The 26,330-nt window shown below is 42.2% G+C and overlaps 1 protein-coding gene and 1 long non-coding RNA gene across 3 annotated transcripts; one reads left to right on the top strand and one right to left on the bottom strand.

The window, feature by feature from the left end:
* The first annotated feature begins 33 nt into the window (after positions 1 to 33).
* Positions 34 to 26,330, top strand: KNG1 (kininogen 1). 2 transcript variants are annotated; one of them, XM_072996258.2, is made up of 10 exons: positions 34 to 1,454; positions 6,493 to 6,603; positions 8,633 to 8,717; positions 12,853 to 13,025; positions 13,482 to 13,589; positions 17,845 to 17,926; positions 19,697 to 19,854; positions 20,605 to 20,712; positions 23,640 to 23,729; positions 24,616 to 26,330. In XM_072996258.2, exons 1-10 carry the CDS (start codon positions 1,266 to 1,268, stop codon positions 25,099 to 25,101), a joined length of 1,590 nt encoding a protein of 529 aa, XP_072852359.2. In that variant the 5' UTR covers positions 34 to 1,265; the 3' UTR covers positions 25,102 to 26,330. The 2 variants fall into 2 exon arrangements, with proteins under 2 accessions (XP_072852359.2, XP_072852360.2); XM_072996259.2 differs by having other exon boundaries at positions 19,700 to 19,854; positions 24,616 to 25,354.
* On the bottom strand, positions 7,952 to 8,672 carry LOC140706078 (uncharacterized). Its single transcript, XR_012085813.2, has 2 exons — positions 8,611 to 8,672; positions 7,952 to 8,025 (listed from the first exon to the last, which is right to left on the bottom strand). It is a non-coding gene; the product is annotated as an uncharacterized LOC140706078 (long non-coding RNA).

Raw genomic sequence — 26,330 nt, forward strand, 5'->3', positions numbered from 1 at the left:
TCTTCCCGGCCTTACATGGAAGTGCTAGGGGAGCCATTTGGCCCTGGAGCCATTCGAATGCACAACAGGTGATTTCTCACAAAGATACAGCTAAATATTACTCAGCCCTTTTCTGCTCTATGTCTGAGAAGGGGCTCCAACACTGTAGTGCAAGATCCTCGGGTCACACTTGTTGTTGTTTAGTCGTTTAGTCATGTCCGACTCTTCATGACCCCATAGACCACAGCACAGCAGGTACTCCTGTCTTCCACTCCCAGAGTTGGGTCAAAGTCATGTTGGTCACTTCAATGACACTGTCCAGCCATCTCATCCTCTGTCGTCCCCTTCTCCTCTTGCCTTCACACTTTCCTAACATCAGGGTCTTTTCCAGGGAGTCTCCTCATGAGATGGCCAAAGTTTCTCCGTTTATAACATATATAGAAAAGGTATGTTCATAGAGGTGGCTGGATAGCTCAGTGGTTTAGGTATCTAGCTGCAGAACCAGAGGTTTGGGAGTTTGCTTCTCCACTATATACTTCCTGTGAGTAGAGCCAACCGGTGTGGCCTTGGGCCAGCTGCACAGCACCGTGGTGTCCCCAGAAGAAAAGAACACTTCTGAGTACTCTCTACCTTGAAAACCCTGAAGCGGGTCACCATAACTCAGAACTGACTTGAGGGTAAATGGTTATGATCATAAATAGCAATACACACATGCAAAACCCGTGGCCTTCCAGACATGTTTGGACTGCAGTTCCTCTCAGTTCTAGCCACCAGAGCCAATGAGGAGGATAAGAGCTGCAACCCAAGAGTGTTCAGGCTACAAGTTGATCAACAAGGGTGGGGACGTGAGGGGGGGAGGCTAATGGTCCAGGTTCGGCCTTCTCTATATTCACCTGCGGGATGAAATTTGAAGTCAACATATTATCTACAAATCCTGTATGTTTGAAACTTTACAAAATCTGACCCAGAAGAAGCAGCCGACGTTCCGACCCTGACATTCTGAGGTTCACCCTGTAACATGAGCAGCAGGTGGACAAACTTGTGTAGGGTTTATTTAAAAAGCAACTGTTTGGATAAACTCAAACTGTTGTTTACACTGTACACGGGATATGAGAAAAGTCCACTGGGCACCCTTGCTTGCTTTCAGTTTTTGCTTGATTACCTGAGAACAGCAGCAGCCTGTTCTGTCTCTGCCTGCAAAGGATATCCTCATTAATCTTGCGAAGATTTTTTTTTACCTGAAATTTTCAACCTCTAGTCCTCAGAAGGAGCTTCACTGGCCGGAGATGGAACTTCTCATCCTCCTACTGCTCAGCCTTTCTGGTTGCCAAGCCGTTCCTCTCGAGGGGGAAGCAGCAGACTGCGATGACCCTGAAGTTTTCCAAGCTGTAGACCTTGCATTGCAGGCGCATAACGGAGATCAGAAACATGGCAATCTCTTTGCTCTCAGTGTTATCCTTGAAGCTAACAGAACAGTAAGTATGCTCTGCAATGCAATGAAAAAGGCACATTTTTTGTACACACAGAGTATGAGTACCTTGGATTTTGTACCTTTTAACACTAGGTACAAGCAACTTCCTATAGAAGAAGTAATTTCAGAGAAATGTTCATAGAATATGGCCTTATTCATTATCATTTTTATTGTATATACTCTCTCGCGCACACGCACTCTCTAATAATTAAGAGATCTGACTAGGACAAAAAAAGAGAGAGAAGGAAATGAATATAATTGTGAAACTATACAGTTAACATTTCCACTGTGCTAAGGATTCTCACTGCATAGAGCTTTAGGCATGCGTGGGCGGATGGGTGTGTGAATATGTATTTACATTCATGAACATGTTTGCCTAGTCATGGAAGACTTGCCATTTTTGCTGAACGTGACTGTCAAAAGTCCATCTAGTTCAAACACTAGCCAGGGCAGGAAATCTGCTGTTGTTGCATCCCTGATACGCAATGGGTATGTTTGTGTATCCGTGTGTGTATCCTGACTCTCCGTGCGGACGAACGTTTTTGTGAAACAGACCCTAACCCCTATCCCTCCCCTGTTTGTTCTTTCTAGATTATTGATAGTCTTCACCTCCATTTGGTGGCCCATAATGTCCATAAAGATCTAGCATTAAAGAGCGAGAGGGATGGTTTTGAGACCCATCCCATTCTTTTGAGATTCCAACTCTCTCAACTTTAATTTTCTTTTGTATACATTTATGTGGGGTATGGAAATTTACCTTTTTAAAAAATAATAACAATATTTTGGCCTGTCGTTCACTGCCCAAAAGACCCAAACTGTAATTTGTTATCTGTAATTCAATAATTTGCTTTTCAAAAACCGTTTGTTTTCTGTTATCTTTCTGTAACTTAACAAAGAATAGCAACAATTTAGGACTGTTCGAAACGCCTCTAAAATACCTCAAAATGTCCTTCAAAATAATTTTTTTCTAGTACTACCAGAAAGTGGTATTAATTAGTCAGAATCCTATTACATAGTAACATATACCAGGGGACGTGGTGGTGCTGTGGGTTAAACCGCAGAAGCCTCTGTGCTGCAAGGTCGTAAGACCAGCCGTCATAAGATCGAATCCACGTGGCGGAGTGAGCTCCCGTCTCTTGTCCCAGCTCCCACCAACCTAGCAGTTCGAAAGCATGTAAAAATGTGAGTCGATAAATAGGTACCACCACGGTAGGAAGGTCTCGGTGTTCCATGTCTAGTCGTGCTGGCCACATGACCACGGAAATGGTCCTTGGACAAACGCTGGCTCTAAGGCTTGGAGACGGGGATGAGCACCGAGCCCTAGAGTCAGACACGACTGGACTAAATGTCAAGGGGAAACTTTACCTTTACCTAACATATACTAGCTTAAGTCAAACGGGGCAAACTACGAGTCTAAGAAAACTGTGGCTTGTATATTGTGCACCAAGTCACGCAACACATGTGTGCCAAGAAATACAAGCCTTGACTTCCTGACGTTGTTGTCGTTTAGGCTATTTGACTTAATACCAGTTTAAATAAGTAATAGGATTCTGGCAGTTTTATCATAAAAGTAATGTCGTTCCCACTTGCTACTTTTTCGGCTATGTTACTACTGAAATATGACTTGGTTATGCCCTCATAGCCCCCGCAAAGTAATGCATTACAGCTAAATATATTGCATTATTGGTTCCTTCCAAACTCTGAACTTACATGCTGTTCAACTCTGTTGGAAATACTGAAAATAATCTAAATGTCTGAGCTGACGTAGATGCTAGCATATAGAAGCCACTGCTGCTGGAGTTCTGTCTTATCCCAGTAGAGATATTCCAGTTATTCATCTAGCAAGCAAGCGAATCTTGATTTATTCTTGAACACAGACCTTACTGCCCTGTTTGCATTACTTAAGATGATCTCTCTGAGTACCATCTATTATTGATAAGCTAATTAAGCGTAAAGTCTTGCTCACAAGAGACCAAAGTCATTCTGCTATCAGGCATGTTGGCTGGACCAATACTGAGCTGAAATTCAAAAGTGGGTATCGAGGGAGCTTTAAAGAGATGTGGTTTATACCAGCTGCTCAGAGGTAGGAAAGATATTGGGTTATAAACCACCACTGAATTTGGATACTGATGGAGCAATGTCTTCAGCTTGTACTGTTCCTGAGACTCTCATTAAAAAGTTATTCATAGCAGTTTAAATATTTGGTGAGTTGTGTTTATAGTAAACATTTGCTCTGTTTTTCATGTTTTGCGAATAAGTTCACAGCTTGTGAATCTGAAAGGGCTGATTCACAGTATATAGCAGAGAAGGCAATACAGTAGAGAGAATTCTGGCCTGGCTTATATTCTGTTGTTTCTAGAAATCCATGTAGTTCAACTAGTATAAGACAGAGGCCTAAATTTATTTTTTAAAAGAAGATGAGGACACAAACTTGTGTCTCGATTGCATTCCTTCAGGCTCACGGTAGGGTTCAAAGGAAGAATCCAAGAATAAAAGGAATGTTCCTCTACTCACAAAACCAGCAAGTCAGACAAAAGACTAGCTAATAGAATTGTGGTGGGTGGAAACATTCAGTTTGCTCTCATTTTCAGGGTGCTGTACATTCATTTTGGGGCCCTTTTGGTTACTTAGTCTTTTTTTTACTGAATCTTTGGATGCTTTTTTCTTGCAATGTTCCTGTTGCAGAGTTTTGCATTTCTAGTAAAAATTCTCTTTTTGCCACACAGCAAAAGTACAGCAATCCGCAGAGAAAAATAGCTACAAGTTCCCCAGAGTCCATATCTTTCTCATTCATTGGTACTTAAAGGCTTAACAACTTACTCTGAGACATTTGCAGGAGAAACAATTAAAAACTGTTTCTTTACTTACAATTGCTCAAAATTACAGACTTGTGTAGACTGCTTTCTTTGCTAGCAGCCAACCAAACAGAAAATCGGCAGCAAAACAACTGCCACCAATTGACCAATGGGATGGATAGCACACTCAGTAGAGAGGCAGAGCTGCCTTTGAATTTCAAAAGATGGAAGGAACAATTGGTTAGTGATGTATAGACAGACAATTATCTAAGCCCATAAGAGTCCTAACCAAACATGCAAGGCAGAAAATAGTAAAAAGCAATTTTGAATTTTAACATGGCAATATGTCTAGAATGGATGTTAGTTTGTCATTGTTTCTCCTCTTCCCCTTAACCTCAATCCCTTTTTCCTTCCCATTACCCTATGTTAAAAATAAAATATTAAAAAAGAGTCCTTCCCAATCATGCAAAGTGATTATGCAGAGTATATCAGGATTAAGTTTCAGTTTATTCACCCTCATCCAGTCTATTACAAACATGCTGCAGTAATTAATGATTTATTGACAATTGGCAAAAATCAGGCCACAGAACAATGGTTTTATTTCACGTCTCTACACTCAAGAGAAGGGGCAGCATCAGTTCCTGGCATCCACAGGGATATGAAAGGTCTTCAATATTGGGGGTGGGGGAGTCCCAGTGACTTCTCCTGTGGATCCCTTGTATGAGGCAGCTGGCCTTGAAAGCCACTCACACCGTTTAAATAACCCACAGTGCCCCATTGTGTCACTTCCGAGTATGCTAAGAAATTGGAATAAATGCTCCCAGTTGTTTAGTACACATTACAGATGAACGAAACCTTCCAAAACATTTCCCTCCGCACTGCATCACTTGCCATGCTCTTCTTCAAGCGACCAAAAGAGAAAAATAGCCACATGGTCTTTGTATATCACCCAAAGACAAGAGTGGGTGACACTTTTAGAATAGTGGCTCCCAACCTTGGATAAGCGAGTTGCTTTTGGACTTCAATTCCCAGAAGCCTTCACCACCAGCGGTGTGGACTAGTGATTCTGGGAGTTGCAATCCAGGAACACTTGGGTTACCCCCACAGATTTTGACCATTAAAACCTCACACAGAGAGGCTGCCTTTCTACTCACCGCAAGCACTCTGTCAGGCTGGGTACCACAGAGCTGGTTATGGTGCAGGGGGTGGGAAGCATCAAAAGTTCCAAAATCAGTGGCCAGGTTCCTTGTTTCCAAGCAGATTCCAAGATGAGGGCTGCAGAATCTGCTCAGAGATGGTGGGTTTCAGAGTCCATCTCTAGCAAGGCGTATTAGAATGCCCAGGACCTCCTGACTGACAGCTCTTTATCTAACAAGCTTGAGGCCTTCTAGTCCACATTGCCAGAGGTGAACTCCCACCATGTGCTTGATATGTAAATAAGGCAGAGAAATCAAGGGAAGTGGGCTGTCCTCATTTTTTAATTAATGTATTTATTTATTAAATTTATACCCCACCCATTTAGAGCCAAGTCTACTCTGGGCGACTAACGATAAAAAATAGCATAAAAGCAATATAATAAAGTAGAGAACAACAATAATAATATCATTCAAGATGGGGAAAAGATAAAAATAATCAAGTGATGACAGGAGGGAAAGCCTGCCTAAAGAGCCAGGTTTTAAGTTGGCTCTTAAAAACACCCAGTGAGGGAGCCAGACAGATCTCTGAGGGGAGATTGTTCCAAAGGCGAGGGGCCACCGCCAAGAAGGCCTGGTTTCTTGTTCTTTCTCTCCACACCTCCCTCGGCGTTAAGCCCCTCAGCCACCCTTCCTGGCTAGAATGAGTGATTCGGGTAGATCTAGGTGGGAGGAGGCGTTCCACCAAATATCTCATTAGGGGCTTAATTCTCAGTCATATGGAGAAAGATGTTGAACATCTGGCAAGAACCCAGCCTAACATCTGTACCTTCAGCAAATCAAAATGTCATGATTGCCTGACTAGGACAGCTGTCAAAGCACAGTGTCCCTAAAGTGTTTGGGGGGGGGGGCTGTTGGTTTTCCTTCCATGCTTTAGCAGAAGAGAGTTTTTCCAACTGCAGATGCTCCCAGGACTTCCATTCGTTTGTGACTGTAGGAACGGACTTCCTTTGAAGCCATGTAACACGCCCTGAAAGGCACCATTAAGAAATCCCTTTGAAAACCGGCTCTTACCTGCTGAAATCAAAACGACTGACACAAATGTCTTTTCCAGGCAGGCCCCGGTAAAAACTTCTTTGTGAAATATAGACTACAGGAAACCGCTTGCGCTGTGGACAGAAGTGTCTCCTGGAAAAACTGCGAGTTTCTTGAAACCTCAGAAGGAGTAAGTATCCGTAGCTCCTATTCTTCAAATTACGTATGTTTGTAGAAACGCATCAAGTGGGCAGAGGGGTTAGTGGTGTGCAAATTGGCACTTTAGGCAGTGACAACATGCATGTGGGAAATCTACGCATCTTGGCATTATCTCCATCAATATCCTTTGAAAGGGTGACAAACATGGAATCACCACAGAAAATCAGATGCACAAAAGGCAAATTTCACTGCATGCGGTGATGTGCCTCCACATAAGACATATTCCTATTTTTCCATGATCTATATATAAACACCCGGAAGTCTCCCTATTCTCAGATCAACTTGCTTGGTACAGTCACCAGATTTTAGGGTGCCTGCTCAGAGACCAGCTACTCAGCCCCAGTTCTTCAGACAGGGAAACCAACCCCAGGGTGAACAGAACCCTGGAGATGGATAAAGTTTGAGTTTTGTTTGTGAAGTGGTATTAAAACCAGACACTAATTTCTACCATTAGACCGTTGGCTTTAGGATGGACTTTGATACCTGGCTGTCAAAACCAAAGAAACAATATATGCTTTTGGGCCTGATTCTAGTTTGCCATCTTATCTGGTCAGCTGAAGTTTTACCTAGATTCTTAGCCTGTTTGTCCAGATTTCCCTTTGTGCCCTTTTCCCATAATCACAAGAGCTGGAAGCTGCCTTGGGTCCTTTTTAAGGAGAAAGGTGGGGTTTCAATCAATCAATCAATCAATCAGTAGATCAATAACCTTCAGTTCTCTCCAGTTCTACCTGTGACCTCAGGTTTCAGCCTTGATGACTCATGGCTAGAGATGGGGGTATTCGTATATGAATAACCCCGCACAGGTGGACATAACGAGGATCCAGACCCCTGGGGTCGGACCGCCCACTCACGTATCTGCTGGCACCATGGGCTCCATGCTCTCTTCCAATCACAACGGAGTTCGCGGTCGACTAGCCACTCTTCGAGATGGCAGGGAGGCTCGTCATCCTGCCTCCTGCCAGGAGTGGCTAGTTGACAGCGAGCTCCGGAGCTATAGGAAGGGAGCATGGAGCCTGCAGCAGCAGCAGACACATAAGTGGACAGTCCAGCCCCAGGGGTCTGGACCTTTGTTGATGTCCACTTATGTGGGGGTATTGATATTCATATACAAATACGAATACCTCTATCACTACTGATGGCATAGGATGGTGCTGCTCTTAGCGACACTACCTGTTTGGATACTAAAGTCTTCCAGACCTGACCCAAGGTATTTTACTGACTGGGGTAGGGCAGCAAGTGGAATCAAACACAGCAGAGGGAACTAGTAGGTCCACTGGTGGCAAACGTATGAAGGGGAGACTGAGTCTCAGGATGTAATAAACATTGGCAATTCAGATTTTATTCTCTAAAATGTTTAGGATGGACACGTTTCAGCTGTGGCCTTCTTCAGGAGCTAAGCATAAAATAGAGACAAACATATACATTAATTTGGAAACAAAATGGGAACAGTAACAATTCTTTTTTCTTATCTACACAGTTCACATTATAAATTATTAATGAATCTTCACATAAAAAGATAAATAAACTCCTAGTGCAGCATAATGACAGCCTATAAGATACCTACCAAGCTTTTAGAATTTGTGCTTGTAGAATATGGTGATATAGCTCACCTGGAGCTGCCCTATTGCTAGATGGGAACTTCCCTTCTACACAGGGAGCTAGGATGGAGGCAGGCTGCAAAGCCTGCTCAGCTAGACCTTTGATCCAGGTGAGTGAAAGGTAGGTGTGGGTCTGTCAGGTGAAACATACAGAACGGGAAATTGTGTGACCTATAGTCACAAAAATCCCCAAATACTGTACTATGCCCACAAGGCATGCAGCCCATACCTTATTCATTAGCTGTAATCTGGTTTTGTAACTTGAATGATTTAATTTACTCCAGAGTAAAAACTCAATTGGAAACAGGCCATTGGTTCTCTGTATGCAACCCAGAATAGTGGGGTGGTATGTATGTGTCAGAAATGAATAAATAAATTACCTTTTATTGCCTTTCTTTGTAGGACACAGGTGAATGTGAAGCTGAGATTCACTTTGATGATACTATAAATTTTTCCAATATTGAACAGAGATGCAAAATTACTCCAGGTATGTACATTTTACATAAAAAATCAGTAAATGTTCTGAATGGGAAAATAGTCTTTTAAGGGTAGGCTTTTTTAAAAAATTGAATTCCCAGATTTCTCCAAGAATTCCAGGAATTGTAACTCCCAAATCGATATCAATGCACCTGTTGCCACCAAGACTCTGTGCCCAAGAAGGCCTTTTAAGTGATTTATCACCACCATTAGGCTTCTCAGGTCTTCTGGTTTCCTGTGGTTTTGTAAAACAGCTCCAGTGCATCCTGTAAGTGGTAGTCTGCTCATTAAGATTTACAGAGGGCAACTCCCAAAGAACTAGAACTCCCAGGAATCATCAGGAAGTCTGGGTACAAGGAATTGTGCCTTTGCAAAAAATTTGCACAGAAATACCCATCCTTAATTTTCTCATTTATTTATTTGTGGCCCTCTCATGGAAACAGAGGCCAGGGACTTGAAGGGCTCTCTCAATCTTTCAATTTATGGGTAGCTTACCATTAGACAACATCGTAACAACACCACCACCAACAACAACAGTACAGTATTGACTCTCAAGGAGGCCCAGTGGAGAATTGAACTTCCAACCCAGCCAGATGCCTAAGTCACTGAGCAGTTCAAGATATTCAGAAAGCTCATCCTGCCCCCACGGCAGGCTGACTTAAATGTTGGGAAGGTCCAGAGGTGAGCAGAGTGCTGTCTCTGGGAGGGGACACGAGGGGGCCCTAGTCTGTTTTGTGCCCCCCCAGCCCCTCCCAATGATCCCAACCCCTGACCAGAAAACAAGTAAAGTTTGGTGGAAAATGCATCCAGGAGTAAAAGAATGTGCTGCCTAAATTAGCAGAGTGGTCAGAAGACTCAGTAGGCACACCGTTGCTTTCCCAACTAGACTAAGATGTGCTACAGTTCTGTTTAAATTATAAAGACCATTTCTAATTCTGCATGTGTACCTATATCTTACCGTAGGCACTGGGGGGAAAAACACAGCAAGACTCATTGGAAACACGATTAATCCATTCCGGCTGGGGGGGGGGACACACCCGGGGGGGAAACACTGCAAGACCTATCACAGCACAGAAACATAAACCCCCCCAGCCCAAACCCACGCTGCAAAACCATGTACTAACTCAGAACAGGCATTTTAAAAAGCAGAAAGCAGTACCAGGCAGTCCAAAACGTCCTCCAAACACACACTCTTACCGTTGGGGTGAAAGAGCTACAGGAAGCAGCCTCTTCACCAACCAATGGTTAGCAGTTTAAATTCCCCGCCTTTTTCCCAGTCGTATCTCAAAGCTCCGGTCACAAGTCAAAGCAAAATTTTGCAGCCAGAGCTGGTCGTAACTTGAATTGGTTGGAAGTTAAATGTTCGTAAGTCAAGGCACCCCTGTAAGTAAGTAAGTAAATATTTTTAAAAAGGCCAGAGCAACATAGAACTTTTACTTCCTGGTAAATAAAGCAAAATACTAACTTTATAAGTGCACCCAGTGGCTGAAAAATAACCATATACAGGCGGTTGGTAAACAAAACATGTACCATCATTTCCAGCCCTGGTGTTTACAAGATTGTAGCCTTAATGGACATTTCCCCTGACCCTGTCTTCTTTGGCTCCATTTGGCATTTCTCCTGGTACTATAAGAATAGATTTGCCTCGTTGGTTGATTTATTTGAGATCTTTAAAACCCATCCTTAAAAATAAAAAAGCACACCCAATTAAAACACAAAAGAACACGTATAATGGTGCTAAAATAAAAATACAGTGGTGCCTCGTTAGACGATGTTAATTTGTTCTGTTAAAATCACTGTCTTGTGAAAACATCGTCTAGCAAAGCACGGTTCCCCATTGGAATGCATTGAAATCCATTTAATGCATTGCAATGGGGAAAAATCGTCATCGTTTTGCAAAGATCGGCCATAGGGAAACCGTTTTGTGAACTGCCGATCAGCTGTTAAAATCAGCGTCTAGCGAACAATGGTCCCTTTAAAAACCGGTTTGCAAAGCACAGATTGAGCTGTCAAAATCGTTGTCTAGCGAGGCATCAGCCCTGGGGAAAAAACTATCTTGCGAAGCGCGGACTGAAACATTGTCCAGCGAAAATTGCCCATAGGGAAAGCTGTTTTGCAAAGCGCTATAGCGCTCGCAAAAGCTCATCGTCTAGCAGATTCGTTGTTTTGTGAGGCCATCATCTAGCGAGACACCACTGTAGCGAAAAGATACTGAAAATGAACTTCCATTAAAATAGCAAAGCAAGAACTACATGGACCAGGAGCATTTCATATTGAGAGCAAATAAAGTGTTTCCAATGCTGTTTAGTAAACTTATTATGGACTGGACTCAGAACTATCATTGGAATTTCAGAGGAGGGCAACAAGGATAATCAGGGGGCTGGAAACCAAGCCTTATGAGGAAAGGCTGAAAGAATTGGGCATGTTTAGCCTTGAGAAAAGAAGACTGAGGGGTGATACGATAGCACTTTTCAAATATTTGAAAGGCTGTCATACAGAGGAGGAGCAAGATCTGTTCTTGATCATCCCAGAGTGCAGGATACGCAACAATAGGCTCAAGTTAATGGAAGCCAGATTTTGGTTGAATATCAGGAAAAATTTATTCACTGTTAGAGCAGTATGACAGCGGAACCAGTTACCTCGGGTGTTGGTGAGTGCACCAACACTGGAGGCATTCAAGAAAAACTTAGATCATCACCTGGCAGATACGCTTTGATTGTATTCCTATCTTGAGCAGGGGATTGGACTTGATGGCTTTGTAGGCCCCTTCCAACTTCACTTTTCTATGGTTCTATGAAATGAATAAATCCTAATTACAGTACCTTGCAGTGTTTCTGTGCAACACCCTCCTAGGTTGCTGAGAATTTGTATCTTAATTAAGCCTCTTTCTGAAATGTCCAGTGTTATGTTATGTTATCTCCCTGCTAACTTGATTTCAGAAGTTTTTATAAAGCAATGGTGACATCTAGTTGTCACTGGCATGAAATGGCCAAGGCTTCAGTGTCATACTTTCTAACTTGCTTTAAAAACTTAAAGTTGAAAATTAGCCATGCAAATCGCAAATAGGCTTCCCAAGTTCAAGTCCTGCCCTAGTGCATTCCCTTACAGCAAGAGTGGGGGACAAGGTGGACTGCAATGCCCAACATGTAGTGCAGCAACTAGAGGTTGGTGAGATGGCCACTGTGCCTTCTGCTTCATCACTCCAGGAACTTCATCCTGTGTTGTTTTTGAACACTTACATCCAGCAGGACTGGAGCAAACAAAACTATGGTGGATGGTAACCTCAGCCACATGATGCTCCCACAAATCCCATTGACCAGTTAAGTCTGGTGGCTCCAGGGTCAGTGGAGCAGCAAATCCATCCCAAGTTTTAGTTCATACTTGTCAGGAGTTATCCACAGCCCTGAACACCATACCCGAAATGGGCTCAGGACTTTAGATAGTTCCCTTAAAGTTAAGACTAAAGTCCAGAGCAAATTCAACACACCCACCCATTGACGCTAGGACTAATGACCTAGTCTGCATAGTCTTTACTCAAGGATGATGGGAGTTGCAGGCTACAGTTGCCCATCCCTGCATTACAGAATTATAGTCGGTTCTATTTTCTCTTTAAATGACTATTAAAAGCATCTTGGGGGGAGGGGATGTTGGTTCTGCACCGGGACTACAGGAAGGAAGAGGAGTTAATGTTTTTCCTACCAGTATCTCACTCTGATGAGCTGCCCAACTACTGTCCCTCCATGTCCTGCTAAATCAGTTCGCTCTTTAATTTTTTTAATTACCTGTTTCCTACCTGTAAGGGTTAAATGAGATGATCAGCTTAGAATATATTCGGAAGAGATGCTCCTCCAAGAGGTCAAAGGCATCTGTTTGTCCTAGCAACCATTTTTCTTTTTCTCCCTATCTTGCATTTAGCATGTCTTGTTTTGTAATTGGTCACTGGAAGGAAAAGGCTGATATAAATTTCGAGCCTGATTGCAGAGCCATATCTCACTTTGGAAAACCCTGCAGTGTGAAGGAAGACAGATTAAATTGCAGAGAATATACATTCCTCTTCCTGATTTTTTTGAGCATTTCTTGTTTGTATATTGGACAAAGAAGCTGAAGCTCCATCGCATGCTGCTTTTCATTGTCTTGTTTTTTAGCCCCTGGGAAGGTGACCCAGTCCTTTTCCGGATGTCTTGGCTGCTGGCACAACATGGACACCCAAAGCACAGAACTGGTGCCTATTGTCAAATACACCGTAGGACAATTTAACAACCAAAGTGAGAAGCAATCCCTTTTTGATATTAGAGAAATAACAAAAGCCCAACGTCAGGTTTGTATATGTTGTAATAATGAACTCTAATTTGTTTTTTCAAAGAGCTCCTTTAGGTATGAAAGGGACGTGGTGGCACTGCGGGTTAAACTGCAGAAGCCTCTGTGCTGCAAGGTCAGAAGACCAACCGTCGTAAGATCGAATCCACACAACGGAGTGAGCTCCCGTCGCTTGTCCCAGCTCCTGCCAACCTAGCAGTTCGAAAGCATGTGAAAATGCAAGTAGATAAATAGGTACTCAGAAGGCAGATGACCTGAAACGTCCATAGAGAAGTGGGCTAAAACCCTCTGTCCTTGCTTGCTTTTTCCACATTGAAAGCCACAACATTAATAAAGCCATCAGAATTCAAAATAATGAACAGCTTTGCTGTTAATGGCAGCAGCAATAGTATTTCATTAAATTTGTTCCTTAACGCCCTAAGAGGACTCATTTGAAACTTCTAAATATTTATTCCAGGTCGTCGCTGGGTGGAACTACAAATTTGAGTATTCTATAAAAGAGACAAATTGTTCCAAGGATCAATTTTCAGATTTGACTCCGGAATGCAAACTGATTCCTGCAGGGGTAAGTCATCCTGTCTGTTGCTTATGTTTCCCACGTGAGAGCAGTCAAATATTTGGGGGTTCCAGTCCTAACCCAGCGTGTCCCAGATCCTTAGGAGGAAATCACTAGAGACATTGTCCATTTGTGGACTCTTGCCATTTTTGTTTGTTTTTTTATTTATACCCATCCTTAGTCCCCATCCTCGAATCTAAGGTGGCTCACAATGTGATTGAGGAGGAGAGTAAAAATACAATGGGTAGAACTTGTTGTTGTTGTTTGGTCGTTAAGTCGTGTCCAACTCTTCGTGACCCTGTGGACCAGAGAATGCCAGGCCCTCCTGTCTTCCACTGCCTCCCGAAGTTGGGTCAAATTCATGTTGGTCGCTTCAATGACACCGTCCAACCATCCCGTCCTCTGGAAAGGGTTGCCCTGAGTCAGAATTGACAGGATGGCACACTATCATAATCATCAACATCATCTAGTTATGAAACAAATGTCAGGTCGAACAGTGCCACAGGTAGGAAAAGTCTGCTTCCTCTGTGCATGGTGTCTATTAAGCCTATACACCCATCTCCACCCCTTTATAGTTGGTGCCCAGGGATCGCTAACTCAAAACTCACAGGTGATTGCAGGAGTGTTAAGCTTGCACCATTTTGGTTCACCAAAAGGCCAGGAATGATGGAAGGGAACAGAAAATAGCACCCGTTCAGGATCCTTGTGTTGTCTGGAGCAAGAAAGGGAATGGAGGAAACAGCGTCTTATGAATCATGAGATTCTTGTTTATCTTATTTACTTACTATTTATAGCCTGCCTTCTTTCCAGGGATGGGGATACAAGATAACTTACAGTGTAGTTTTTTTTTTAAAGTACAGTGAAGAAAAAAAAATACATCTTATTTTTTAAATTTAATCAGTTTTCATATTAAAAATAGAACGCAGCTTGAAAATCATTTAAAACCTCACAGTCAAAAATAAGTACAAAAAGCGCTGTCCTGCATCATCATAAAGCCTTCCTTTGAACTTTTTGAACTCCAACACCCAAAAGTCTGCTGGAAATGCCCCAGCTGGGATTCGAGGGGCCTTAGCATGTACACACACTTTCACTCACTCACTCTCTCTCACGCGCACGCGCACGCACACACACACACACAGAGCCTGATACATAAATAAGGAAAAAATGTTCCATTTCTGAGTTCCAAAGCAGAAAACCTGGCTAGGCAGGGCTAAATGTCTTAGAACTGCCAAGCGTTAAGGGTATTTTAGTTCTCCAGTCCGTCATGCATGCTCTGTGCAGGGTGCCTCTCAGGAAACTACGGTGACCCTAATGATTGCAATGCCTGACAACTTAGCCCTATCTAGACAAATCTTCTGCCCAGGAACTCAGAAATGGAGGGATTTTTCACCCCCCATTTATGCACTACCTGTAAGTTATATCAAACACCTGAAAGGGCTTTGGAAGGGACGGGGAACTAAAGCCCCCAGAATTCCAAGAGCCATCTGGGTCTTGTACTTCAAAAAATACAAACATCTCATCCATACTGAGCATGTTTGCCACCTGTCCAGGTGATCAAAAAGATTTTCCACGGCCTTGTTTCCTGGTTCGGAGAGCTGAAGTCTAAAACATCTCTAGACCCAAGGGGGAAACTGACCTTACTCAGTTGCAATACTTGCTTGGGTGACCTCATAGCAGCCATTTTCTCTCTTCTTCCCAGCCCAGCCTACCTTACAAGGCAGTCGTTAGGATGGAAGACAAGAGATAGTTTTAGAAGGAATGTCAGAATAATATGAAATGGAATATGAAGGCAATAAATAAACCGTATGGTGATAATCAATAATAATAATAATAATAATAATAATAATAATAATAATAATAATAATAATAATAATAATAATAATAATAATAATAATAATAATAATAATAATAATAATAATAATAATATGCAGTCAAGTCAATTTTGACATATGATGACCCTTTTCAGCGTTTTCCAGGTAGAGAATACGCAGAAGTAGTTTACCATTACCTTCCTCTAGGGGCGTCCTGGGACTGCGCATTTGGATTTTTCACAAACACTATCATCCTCTTGCATTAAAGAAGGGGTAGATCACAACCAAATATTGCAAAAAATCACTTGCAAAGTAAGCCCCTCTTATTCCCATTTCATAGAACGGGAATACAGAAGCTGAGAGAGGGAGAGGAATTCGGCCAAGGTTAGAACAACACCAGGTGAGGGACGGGAATTCTGCCCCTGTCTAAGGATGAAAGGGCAGCATCTTCTCCAGGGACCTTTTGGAGTGCAGCCAAGTCCGTTTCAGGAAACAGCAGTCTAAGAAGTCCTGTTTTTCCTCTTGGCTGAAAGGAGCTGGATGGGCACAGTTGCCAAAAGAAATAAAAGGATTAAAACACCCAGCAGTTTTACTTCAGGCAGAGATTTCCATAAAAAGGAAGTTGTTCAATAATCCACAGCATGCATCTGCAATGCAGTTCAGAGGAGGGACATCTCCGAGTGGAAATTTCACAACCCACCAACACAGGCATATTCCAGACAGGTTTACCTCGGATTTACCAGCTGCTGCACTGTGAGAAAAATCTCTGCGTTAAGGGCACAAAGGATTTACTTGTTTTTGCCTTGTGCATTTCATTCCGGCTGTTATGGATCAGAGCCCGATTAAAGGGAGGAGGTGGGTGTGAGGAGGAATCTGGGTCAGTAGCAGGAATTCCTCAGAACACAAAACACGGATTCTGTATCCCAATTCATTATATCCCTAAGAGGAAAAAGACCGTTGATTCTCACACAAACTGGCTTCAACCTGTATTTGGCAAATCGGCTTGTTTTTCCTTTTTATCTGTTCAGTTGAGAAATGACACCATTTTCTTTTCATGTCTGATGTCTCGGGCACGTAGCGCTGGCAAATTTGAATGCCTGGTGGAATACCATTGTAAGAGAAAGAAATAAGCATTTTTTTGTTTGTAAGGTGGCATTAAAGCTACGGCGTGGGCACCCGTCTCAACCCATTTTCAAGAGGCCCCAGGGCTGACTGACTCAACACGAAAGTGTTTGTATATCTGTTATGGTTGCATCTGTTCCAACTCTTGCCCGTCCCACCCATGAGATGTTACAAGAATTCACCGTGAATTCCTTTCCGTGGCGTTGAAATCTCAGGGCATGGATGTCAGAAAAATGAGGAAAAATGCAGGGTGGCCACTTCTGAGATTGTACGTTGGAAATCATTATAAAAAGACCAAAGGGCAGAAACAAAGAACACTTTTCTTGCCGATTAGGACTAATTGGACTGGCATAAAAACAGGAAAAAAAATCTCTTAAAATGCCGTTAAAAGGCCTTTAAAAGCAACTTTGAAATCAACTGAGTGTTACTCAGTAGGCACAAGTAACCTTGGTGTTACTTGTTACACCTGAAAGATAACTAGTGAATAATAGTTACCTCATTTATATTGTAAATAGTAGTTATGGTAATTACAGAGATCTGTATTTCTTGTAACTAGTTATTTCCATGTTCTGTGTGCATAGGGATAGAGGGGGAAGGAAGGGTGGGATGAGCTGATCTGTTTTTGCCTCTGGCCCTGGACTAGCCGCATCCATCATCATCACGTGGCCCCAACAGATTACCTTATGCATATATATCCCATGCCGTTGTATTCTCGTAACTATAATGCTGATTTTTGAGATATTTGTCTTGGTAGAGACCCAGTAGGTGCGTTGGAGGGCAAAGGTAAATAGGTTTTCCCAGGAAGGTTATGTTGAGGTAAACCATCCCTGTTGCCACACGAAGCATTTGAGTTTGGCTTGGCTTTGAATGGGTGAATAAGAGCCATTAGCTTTACCAAAGACCTGCTGCTGATGGGAGGAAGGATTCCTAGAACTCCTCTGTGGACATGGATCAGTCCATGGGTCAGCGTTTTCGGACTCTCCTGGGTTGAGGCTGGTTATGGGGACAATGTCTATGAGAACCTGCAGATCCAAATTTACCTCTGCCCATGTTCATAATGGATTCCTTATCCGAGGGAGAGCAGGAAATACTAAGCATTGGCCTTCTTGAAGAAAGGCCTCAACTGGTGGGGACTGTGAATTGCAACACCACATGGCAATGCTGGATGAGGGATTCTGGGAACTGTAGTCCAAAAAGGGAAATCAACATTTCCAAGTTCTACCATGTCAACATGTAAAACATCAAAAGCTGTATTCACTTTTCGGGTTCAAGATTCAGTGGCTGCTGCTTCTTTGTCCCTGGTTCCCATCCCGCTTCTTGTCTCCCTTCAGGGTGAAGGTACTTGTACAGTTGAGGCCTATGTGGATATTAGAAACACACTTGTGCGTGCCGACCAGAACTGCAAGCTTGCAGGTTCGTGATGACATCTTCTACGACTCCTAAGCACTGGAAATGCACTGGCAATTTCACTCTTCATGCGTTCAGTTCTGGAGTCATACCTGATGTGATGGATCTCTTTCCTATTTCTTGTATCTCAGAAAGTCTTAGACCAAGGCTGGAGAACATGTGGCCTTCCAGATACTGGTGGACAGCAATTCCTATCAGCCCCAGTCATAAGCCCCTTTTCTTGGGGCTGATGGGAGTTAGAACCCCAAAATATCTGTCTAGAAGCCTCTGTGTTTGATTCCCTATGATTAAATATGGATATTCGGGACTATGTTAAGGACTCTATTTTCCTGTAAATATTAATACTGTCAGTTTGAAGAGAATTAATTACTCTTGTCCAGGGTATTACCTAAAGTTAGAGGAGACTACATTGACAAATACTACAGGAAACGCTCCAGAACTGGGATGGTCGGATTTGTATTATTTTCTGTTGACTATACAATGTACAACTCAATGAAAATCAGCCTGGTATCCTCCTTGTAGTTCAAACTTTTTTCTTCCATTCCTGGAGCTTCTACTTTTCCTTCCTTCCTTCCTTCCTTCCTCCCTCCCTCCCTCCCTCCCTCCCTCCCTCCCTCTCTTTTTTTTCTTTTTGGCAATTAAATGCATTAGCATTGGTTCAGGCAGTGTGATCGCTTGAGCCAATGCAACAGTCATGGCTGATTGAGTGCCCAGGAGTTGGCTTTTTCAGCTTCCTCGTTCAAGAAAGAGGGGAAGGAAAGTAGAACCCAGAAAAAGTCGCTTTCCCACAGCAAAACAAACTTATGTTGTTAAGGAGAGTGCCAGCACTGGTACGCTAGAGCAGTGGTCTCCAACGTTGGGCCTCCAGATGTTCTTTGACTCCATCTCCCAGAAGCCTTCACCATCACCTCTGCTGGCCAGGATTTCTGGGAATTGAAGTCCAAGAACATCTGAAGGCCCAAGGTTGGGGACCACTGCGCTAGAGCACCTAGGAGACTAAGACAGAGGAAGAAATTGGTGATTAGCCCTTGTTTAGAAGAAACAAATAGACTTCCAGCTGATGGAAGTCCATTTGCTTTAGCTGAACAGACAAGAGTCGGAGGAGAGAGAAAGAGAAGTTGGTAATCATTCCTTCTTTGCTGCTTGTCAAGGTAGTTCTGCTGTAGCCTTGCCTCCTGCAAATCTGGATACCTATAGCAGAAGCTGCCTTAATGAGCCGCTTTGGGTCCCTTGTTGGGAGAAATGCGGCATAACAACAACAAGAAGATGCAAAAAGGGCTGGTTGCCAGTTTCACCCTCTCTCTGTGCTGACTTCTGTGTGGTCTGGTAAACCGAAACTTCTTTAGTGTGAACTTGCAGCAGATCAATTTGCACTTTTTTCACTGTGTAGTCATAGACTTACTATCCAGCTTTGCTGATACAGGAGGGGGGTGTTACTGTGTTACTTGGTGCTTCTGCTGTAAGCCAGCACACAACGGCCACATGCTTCCACTAAAAGGTAATGGATAGCTTCCTCAGTACCCATAACCCCTGTGTTTATAGAGATGGAGAGAGGCAATGGATTCAGAGGAACTCACACACCTGCCTTTTAATAGTATTTTGATAACCATCTCTGCTTTTTGCTAGCATCGATTTTAATGCAGACACTTAAGTGGAATTCATCTGAGGGACGGGAGGAAGAACTACTTAGCGAATGCAGAGGCTCATGTTGAGTGTCAATTATGCAAATAGATTTTGATAAAAATCCATTTTTTAATTTAATTTTTTTTCTTATAGTAGTTGAGCATAGCATTTGTGCTGGTTGCCCCACATCAATTGCAACGGACAGTGAAATATTGAAGGAACCACTGGATGCAGCTCTGGAAAAATATAATTCAGAAAGCAGCAATGACTTCTATTATAAAGTTGTCAGCGTCACAAAAGCTACCTCCCAGGTTTGAACTCTGTTGTCCTTGCTACATTTTAATCTAGTTAAGAAACTAAAGTTAAAAATAGGGCAAACTTTTCAAACTGAATTTGAGTTTTTTATCCAAATCCATTGGTGTATCTCATAGGTGATGTTTTCCTCATCAGCGTATCTTGCATTTAGCATGCTTTGTTATGTAGTTGGTCATTTGAAGGCAAAGATGGATTTCATGTGCAAGACTGCTGAAAACTGTATCTTTGGGGAAACCCCATTGTGGAAGGGGAAATGGGTTAATCTCAGGGAATATATATTCCCTTTAATGTCTATTTTGTCCCCAGGTTTACAGGACTCAAAGGGTTTCTTTCCAAACTAAGTGATGCACATTTGAGATAATATCTTGCTAGGTTTTACAGTGGGATTCCCAGTGTGGCATAGTGGATAGAGGACTCTGGAGAACAGGGTTCAAATCCCCACTTGGCCATGGAAACTTACTGAGGGAGTGGAACTCCTTAAATATCTTTTGTATTTTGTTTCAGAAATAACAATACTTTGCGTTTAAACAATGCTTTCTGACAGGATGGGCCAAGCACGAGCTGCAATTTACACACTTCTATAAAAGTTTGGATACACATACATGTGTCTGCACTCACCTCTCACAGAGTTGCTATTAATATGAAAGAGAACAATAGATTTTAATTTTACACTGAGGATGTTACTCTGGATCCATTATGATAAAAACGAAAAGCCAACGCTAATCACCTTTCTGATCAAATTTCAGGTCGTGGCTGGAGTAATGTACAGAATAGAGTTCAATATTAAGAAGACTGATTGTTCCAAGGCTGACTTTCCCAAGCTGAGTGATGGCTGTAGTGCTATAGAAGAAAGTGTAAGTTCTTTGGAATCGTTTCTTCCAAGACAAAGACCTTCTTTTGAAGGGCTGAAATGAATTTGAATTTGGATTCTTGAGGATGATAGAGATAGGGGTTGTCTTCCATGATAAAAAATTCATTTCTTATCCATGTGGTCTTGGAATTGAACTTTTTTTTCCCAGCACAGTCCTACACATCTCTTCTCAGGAAGTCCTGCAAGAATTCAATAGGATATGCTGTACGTGGTGGCGCTGCGGGCTAAACCGCAGAAGCCTGTGCTGCAGGGTCAGAAGTCCAAGCAGTCATAAGATCAAATCCACGTGACGGAGTGAGCTCCCGTCACTTGTCCCAGTTCCTCGCCAACCTAGCGGTTCGAAAGCATGCAAATGCAAGTAGATAAATAGGGACCACTTCGGTGGGAAGGTAACAGCATTCCGTGTCTAAGTCGCACTGGCCATGTGACCACGGAAGATTGTCTTCAGACAAGCGCTGGCTCTATGGCTTGGAAACGGGGATGAGCACCGCCCCCTAGAGTCGAACACGACTGGACAAAAATTGTCAGGGGGAACCTTTACCTTTACCTTTTATGGTGTAACAATAAACGTGCATAGCAGAGGAGGGCAAAGTATGGGCCTACAGATGCAACTGTTACTCCCATAATCCCTTGACGTTAGCTATGGCGGCTTGAGCTAATGGGATTTGTAGTCCAACGACATCTGGAGAGCCATAGTCCCAAAAGGCTTGTTGTATCAGATTGTAGCCTTAGTCTCTTGGTTTAACTCTGAGCTCTAATTTTCCAGGGATATTTCTAAGTCATTAAGACAGTTGCTATCTTCTGCTTTAATTTGTGTTCTCTGCTGTAACTTGTTGAATTAATTCATTTCTTCCTTAAATGTTGAGAAAGCACATCTGGTCCAAAAACAAATACAGTAGAGTAAAAAATCTGGCAGGATACATAAAGTGTGATAAGTGATCCTATGGAGCAGATCCTATTGCTAGAGAATCCCTTTCATTGTTTTCCTTTCAGAGTGATTTTTTTTAATTTTGTATATTTATTGATCTTTGCCTTAATATTGCCTGTTAACTGATGTAAGATGCCTCCATTATTCATAATTTTTAAATATCACTTTTTAATTATGCTAACCACCGTTACATACTCATTGTTTTCAAATTTAAATATTGTCTTTCATTGTTATAAGCCACCTTGGGCCCTTTTCAAGAAGAAAGGCAGGGTAAAAAATATTTTAAATAAATAAATAGTCTGGGAAGCCTTTGAAGGTTGCAGGATGGTAGTGGAGAGTCTTTAATTACTGACAATGTGAGTAAGATACTTCAAAGACTATTAAGTGAGAAAAAGAATTGAAAGCAATGCCACTTTTCATTACTTATTTATGGTGTTTGTGTAACCATTGATAATGCTACCCAATGCATTCTGGAATTCAGACTTTCATACTGATGCCTCAGTGTATGTACAGTGGTGCCTCGACTTAGGAACTTAATTGGTTCCGGAACTGCGGTCGTAACTCGAAATGGTTGAAGCACCATTTCCCATAGGAATGCGTTGAAATGCGTTTTGGCCAAAGGAAAAAAAAGCACCAACCCCCCCCCCAAACACTGCAAGACCCATCGGAAGCACGATTAATCCGTTCCAGCCAAGGGACAGGGGAGAAAAGCAAGCGAATTGTGCAAGACCCATTGGAAATGCAAAAAAAGCAAAGCAAAAACCAAGCGAAGCCTGCAAGACCCATCAGAAATGGGGGGGGAACCAAAAAGCAAACAAACCCTCCAAGACCCATCGGAAATGGGGGAAAAACCCAAAAAGCAAAGAAACCTCCCAAGACCCATTGGAAATGGGGGGGAGAGAAACCCAAAAACAAACAAACCCTGTGAGACCCATCACAGCATAGAAACATAATCCCACCACCCAACCCAAAACCAAACTGCAAAACCCACCCAGAACAGTTTTTAAAAAGCAGAGAGCAGCACCTTACCTTACCAGGCAGTCCGAAGCCTCCTCCGATCGCACTCACTCTAACTGCTGGGGCGAAAGAGCTATAAAGAAGCAGCCTCTTCACCTACCAAGGGTTAGCAATTTGAATTCACCACCTTTTTTCCCTGCCTTTTTCTGATTGTAACTGCAAGCTCTGGCCGCAATTCGAAGCAAAATTTTGCAGCCGGATCTGGTTGTAACTCGAAATGTTCGTAAGTCGGGATGTTCGTAAGTCAAGGCACCACTGTATATCGATTTCCCTGCTTGTTGTCCTGATACTTTGCATCTTAATACACCTCTTGATATGTTTCTAAGGGAAGAGTCTCTACACTGGGATGATTTTACCTTCAAAGGAGAAATTGGAAATGTTCTATTTTTGAAAAAATGACCCAGCGTTTATAGTCTTTGTTTCACTGTTTTCACTGGTTGTAACATGCTTTCGTGCATTCATTATTTATGGAATATTGATGCCTCAATATTTGTCATTAATTGTTTCACACACTAGTTTGTTCCTGATTTATTTAACATTCAGTAATTAGCATTAACAGTGACATTAAGGTTAGGGTGCTGACAAGGTGTTACCATTTTAAAGGTTAAGAATTTTGGTGAAATAGAATTTGAATTGCGCTGCGTAGAATTTATGTACGGAATCTATCAAGGAAGCTGTTTTTAAATATAGCTTTCTAAGGAAGGGAGGAGGCAAGAGAAAATCATCTCCTGGTTGTTGTGGGTTTTTCGGGCTCTTTGGCCGTGTTCAGAACATGGCCCAAGAGCCCGAAAAACCACAACAACCATTAGATCCTGGCCGTGAAAGCCTTCGCGAATACAAAATCATCTCCTGTTTGCCTATAGGGAGGTTGCACAGTTCAGAACAAGCACCCCAACAATTATATGCCATATTGTATTTAATTGTTACTAAGTATAGATTTATGCTCAATTTTGTTTTGGGAACAGGTACCGTTGACCTGCACAGCCTCTGTTTATATGAAGGCATGGAAGCATGAAGTTGCTGCCAAAGTGACATGTGAACCACCTAATAGAACGGTATGAAAACTTGCCCCTTCTCTCCTCACCACTAGACATTGTATGTAATTATTGCTCTGTGCCGCCAAATCGGAGCCAACTTATAGTGACCCTAAATGGGCTTTCGAAGTAAGTGAGATATTTAAGGAATGGTTTTACCCGTTCTAATTTCCCAGTCAGTTTCCATGGCTGAGTGGGTATTCGAACTCCATTCTCCAGAGTCCTCAGCTATCACTCTGTCCATTGTACCACACTAGGTACCTGCACATATTTGGCAACATCTGAGGAGCTAGTAATCAAACTCGCTCATATAATTAAATCACATTTTTAAAAAAGTAAAATATTGGTTAGAGCAGAGGAATCGTAAGAAGTGAAAAAGACCACGGGAACTCGGATTTTGGAAGTACCCAGATATTTGATTCCTCCACTCCCCCTTGTTCTACACCCACAGTTAAAAGGAAATATATATAGATGCTTATTCTGCAACTTCCAACTCTCCTGTGAACAAAAGGGAATAAACAGGAATGGTAAACATGCCTCGTCTGGATAAGCCTTGTGTGAGTATGCCAAGAATTCATTATTAGAGATGCTTGGTTTCTCTCACAAAACTTCCCTTGAAGAAGAATATCCAGTTGCATGAAGAGAGGAAAATCACTGTTAGAGCAGTTCAAGTGTGTAATGCAGATGTACCCATGGAGGTCTGAGCGAAGCTTCAGAAGGCTTTTCATTGGCAGCCAGGGTTGGAATTTATGGACTAAGCTGATTGGAGAATTAATTTTCAGCGTGCATCTTATTCTAATAGCTATTTTATGTGGAATTCCTGCATGATATTATGCAGCGATGACTTGCAGGAGTGTTGGAAAATTTCCAAGCAAGTAAGTCGATTTATTATGATTTTGCTTTTCAGATACTTTTAAGGAGACCTCCAGGTTTTACTCCTTTCCGAAAAGCCAACATGAATTTAAAGAGACCTTCGACAGAAAGCGAACACAGAACTGGAGATGAATTAAATCTTGCTTTGGGAGAGCTTCAGGAAGATGTAAAGGAGCAAGAAGATGACATTGCAACAATAAGCCCGAACAAAGATCTCCTTTTGGATCTCCCATCCTCACCAGACAGCAGTCAGAGTTTATTGTCTCTCTTTGATACAGTGCCAGATCTGCCAGAACCGAAGTGTCCAGGAAAACCCTGGAAACCTATCGTAACTCCTGCAGTACCTATTGATGAACCTGGTGACTTTGACCTTAAGGATCTTCTGCCTCTCCCTGGTGAAGAAAGCACCGTTGGGCCCCATGAAACTGTTCCACTTGTGACTGAGAAGACCTCTGAAGATGCTGATCTGGCAGGTGGCCTTTCCTTTGGGGATTTTGATCTTGCACATGCTCTCTCCTAATTCAAAAAAACATTTCTTCAGGAACTCCTAAAAGCCTGCAATAAACCTGGTGGAAAGGTTCTTGGGATTTGGGGGGGCTGTGGCCAAACATAATGTTAACAGGAATAATGGCAGTTTCTTCTCATTGCAGAATGAACCTGGATTCCTCCTGCCTATGCAGTGGAACTGCCAGATGCACAAGTGAAAAAGTTCTAACATGATTTGGCAATTTTATCACTTCTTCCCCATGTTTCAGGCGTTGTTGTTGTTTTTTTTAAAAAAATCCTTTAAAGTGCAGCATTCAACTTTATTTATTTAAACATTCATTAAAACATTTGTCAAAACATTATTTAAACATTTGTTTAAGCATTCGTTACCTTCCCTTTAAAGAAAAACTAAAAATAGTGAACGCATTTTAAAAGCTGACAAAATACTGTATTTTTTCATGTATAAGACACCCCCAATAAAAAGACGCCCCTACTTTTCTAATCCAAAATTAAGTAATCTAAGTGGGGCTTAGCAAGTGTAGGGGGAAAGGGATAAAAGCGCTGCAGAATCGCTTTGATCTCTGCTTTCCCCTCCACTTGTTTTTGCTCTCTCCTCAGCTTACTTCCGTGTATAAGACGGCCCTCAATTTTTAGTCTAAAGATTTTAGACAAAAGTATAGTCTTATACATGGAAAATATGGTAGTTTCTGAGATATGGGAAAGAGATGGGCTGAGGACATCACTGATGCTAGCCAATCCACAATGTGTGTCATTGACCTCTGCAGCAAAACATCTTGCCCCCCCCCCGCACCTTATTAGAAAATTGTTCCTTTGAACAAGATCATAGGGTGGACAAGAAAACTTTTTGGACCATACATTACACAATTATCCAGCCAGCATGGCTAGCGGCTATCCTGACTAGAAGAAGTTTGGGGACCTGTCATTCCAGAAAGTCATATTTCCAAACCTTTGAGAGAACATAGTTGGGCTTCTAGAAGAGCCATATTGATCAAATAATGTTATGTTTGCCTGCAGCCATAAATGGTTATCCATTTATATTCTGAGAAAATATAATGTAGCTTTATCTTGTTCCTTGCATCTGATGGTGATTGTTTTCCTGAAACACTGTAAATAATTTCATTGAAACAGTAAACATGAAAAAAATGTGATGTAACCAAGCCTTCCTCCGCTGTAATGCAGCTGATTTGACTTCACTCTCTCTTCATAGTCTATTGCAAATAAAAGCCGAGCATCAAAGTACAA

Source organism: Pogona vitticeps, chromosome 3, assembly GCF_051106095.1.
Source record: "Pogona vitticeps strain Pit_001003342236 chromosome 3, PviZW2.1, whole genome shotgun sequence".
Classification (NCBI taxonomy): domain Eukaryota; kingdom Metazoa; phylum Chordata; class Lepidosauria; order Squamata; family Agamidae; genus Pogona; species Pogona vitticeps.

Coding starts and splice junctions, on each gene's coding strand:
- KNG1 (XM_072996258.2), top strand. CDS start 1,266: ATGGAACTTCTCATCCTCCTACTGCTCAGCCTTTCTGGTTGCCAAGCC. Junction 6,604..8,632: donor TTCTTGAAACCTCAGAAGGA/GTAAGTATCCGT, acceptor CTTTCTTTGTAG/GACACAGGTGAATGTGAAGC. Junction 17,927..19,696: donor CCAGAACTGCAAGCTTGCAG/GTTCGTGATGAC, acceptor TTTTTCTTATAG/TAGTTGAGCATAGCATTTGT.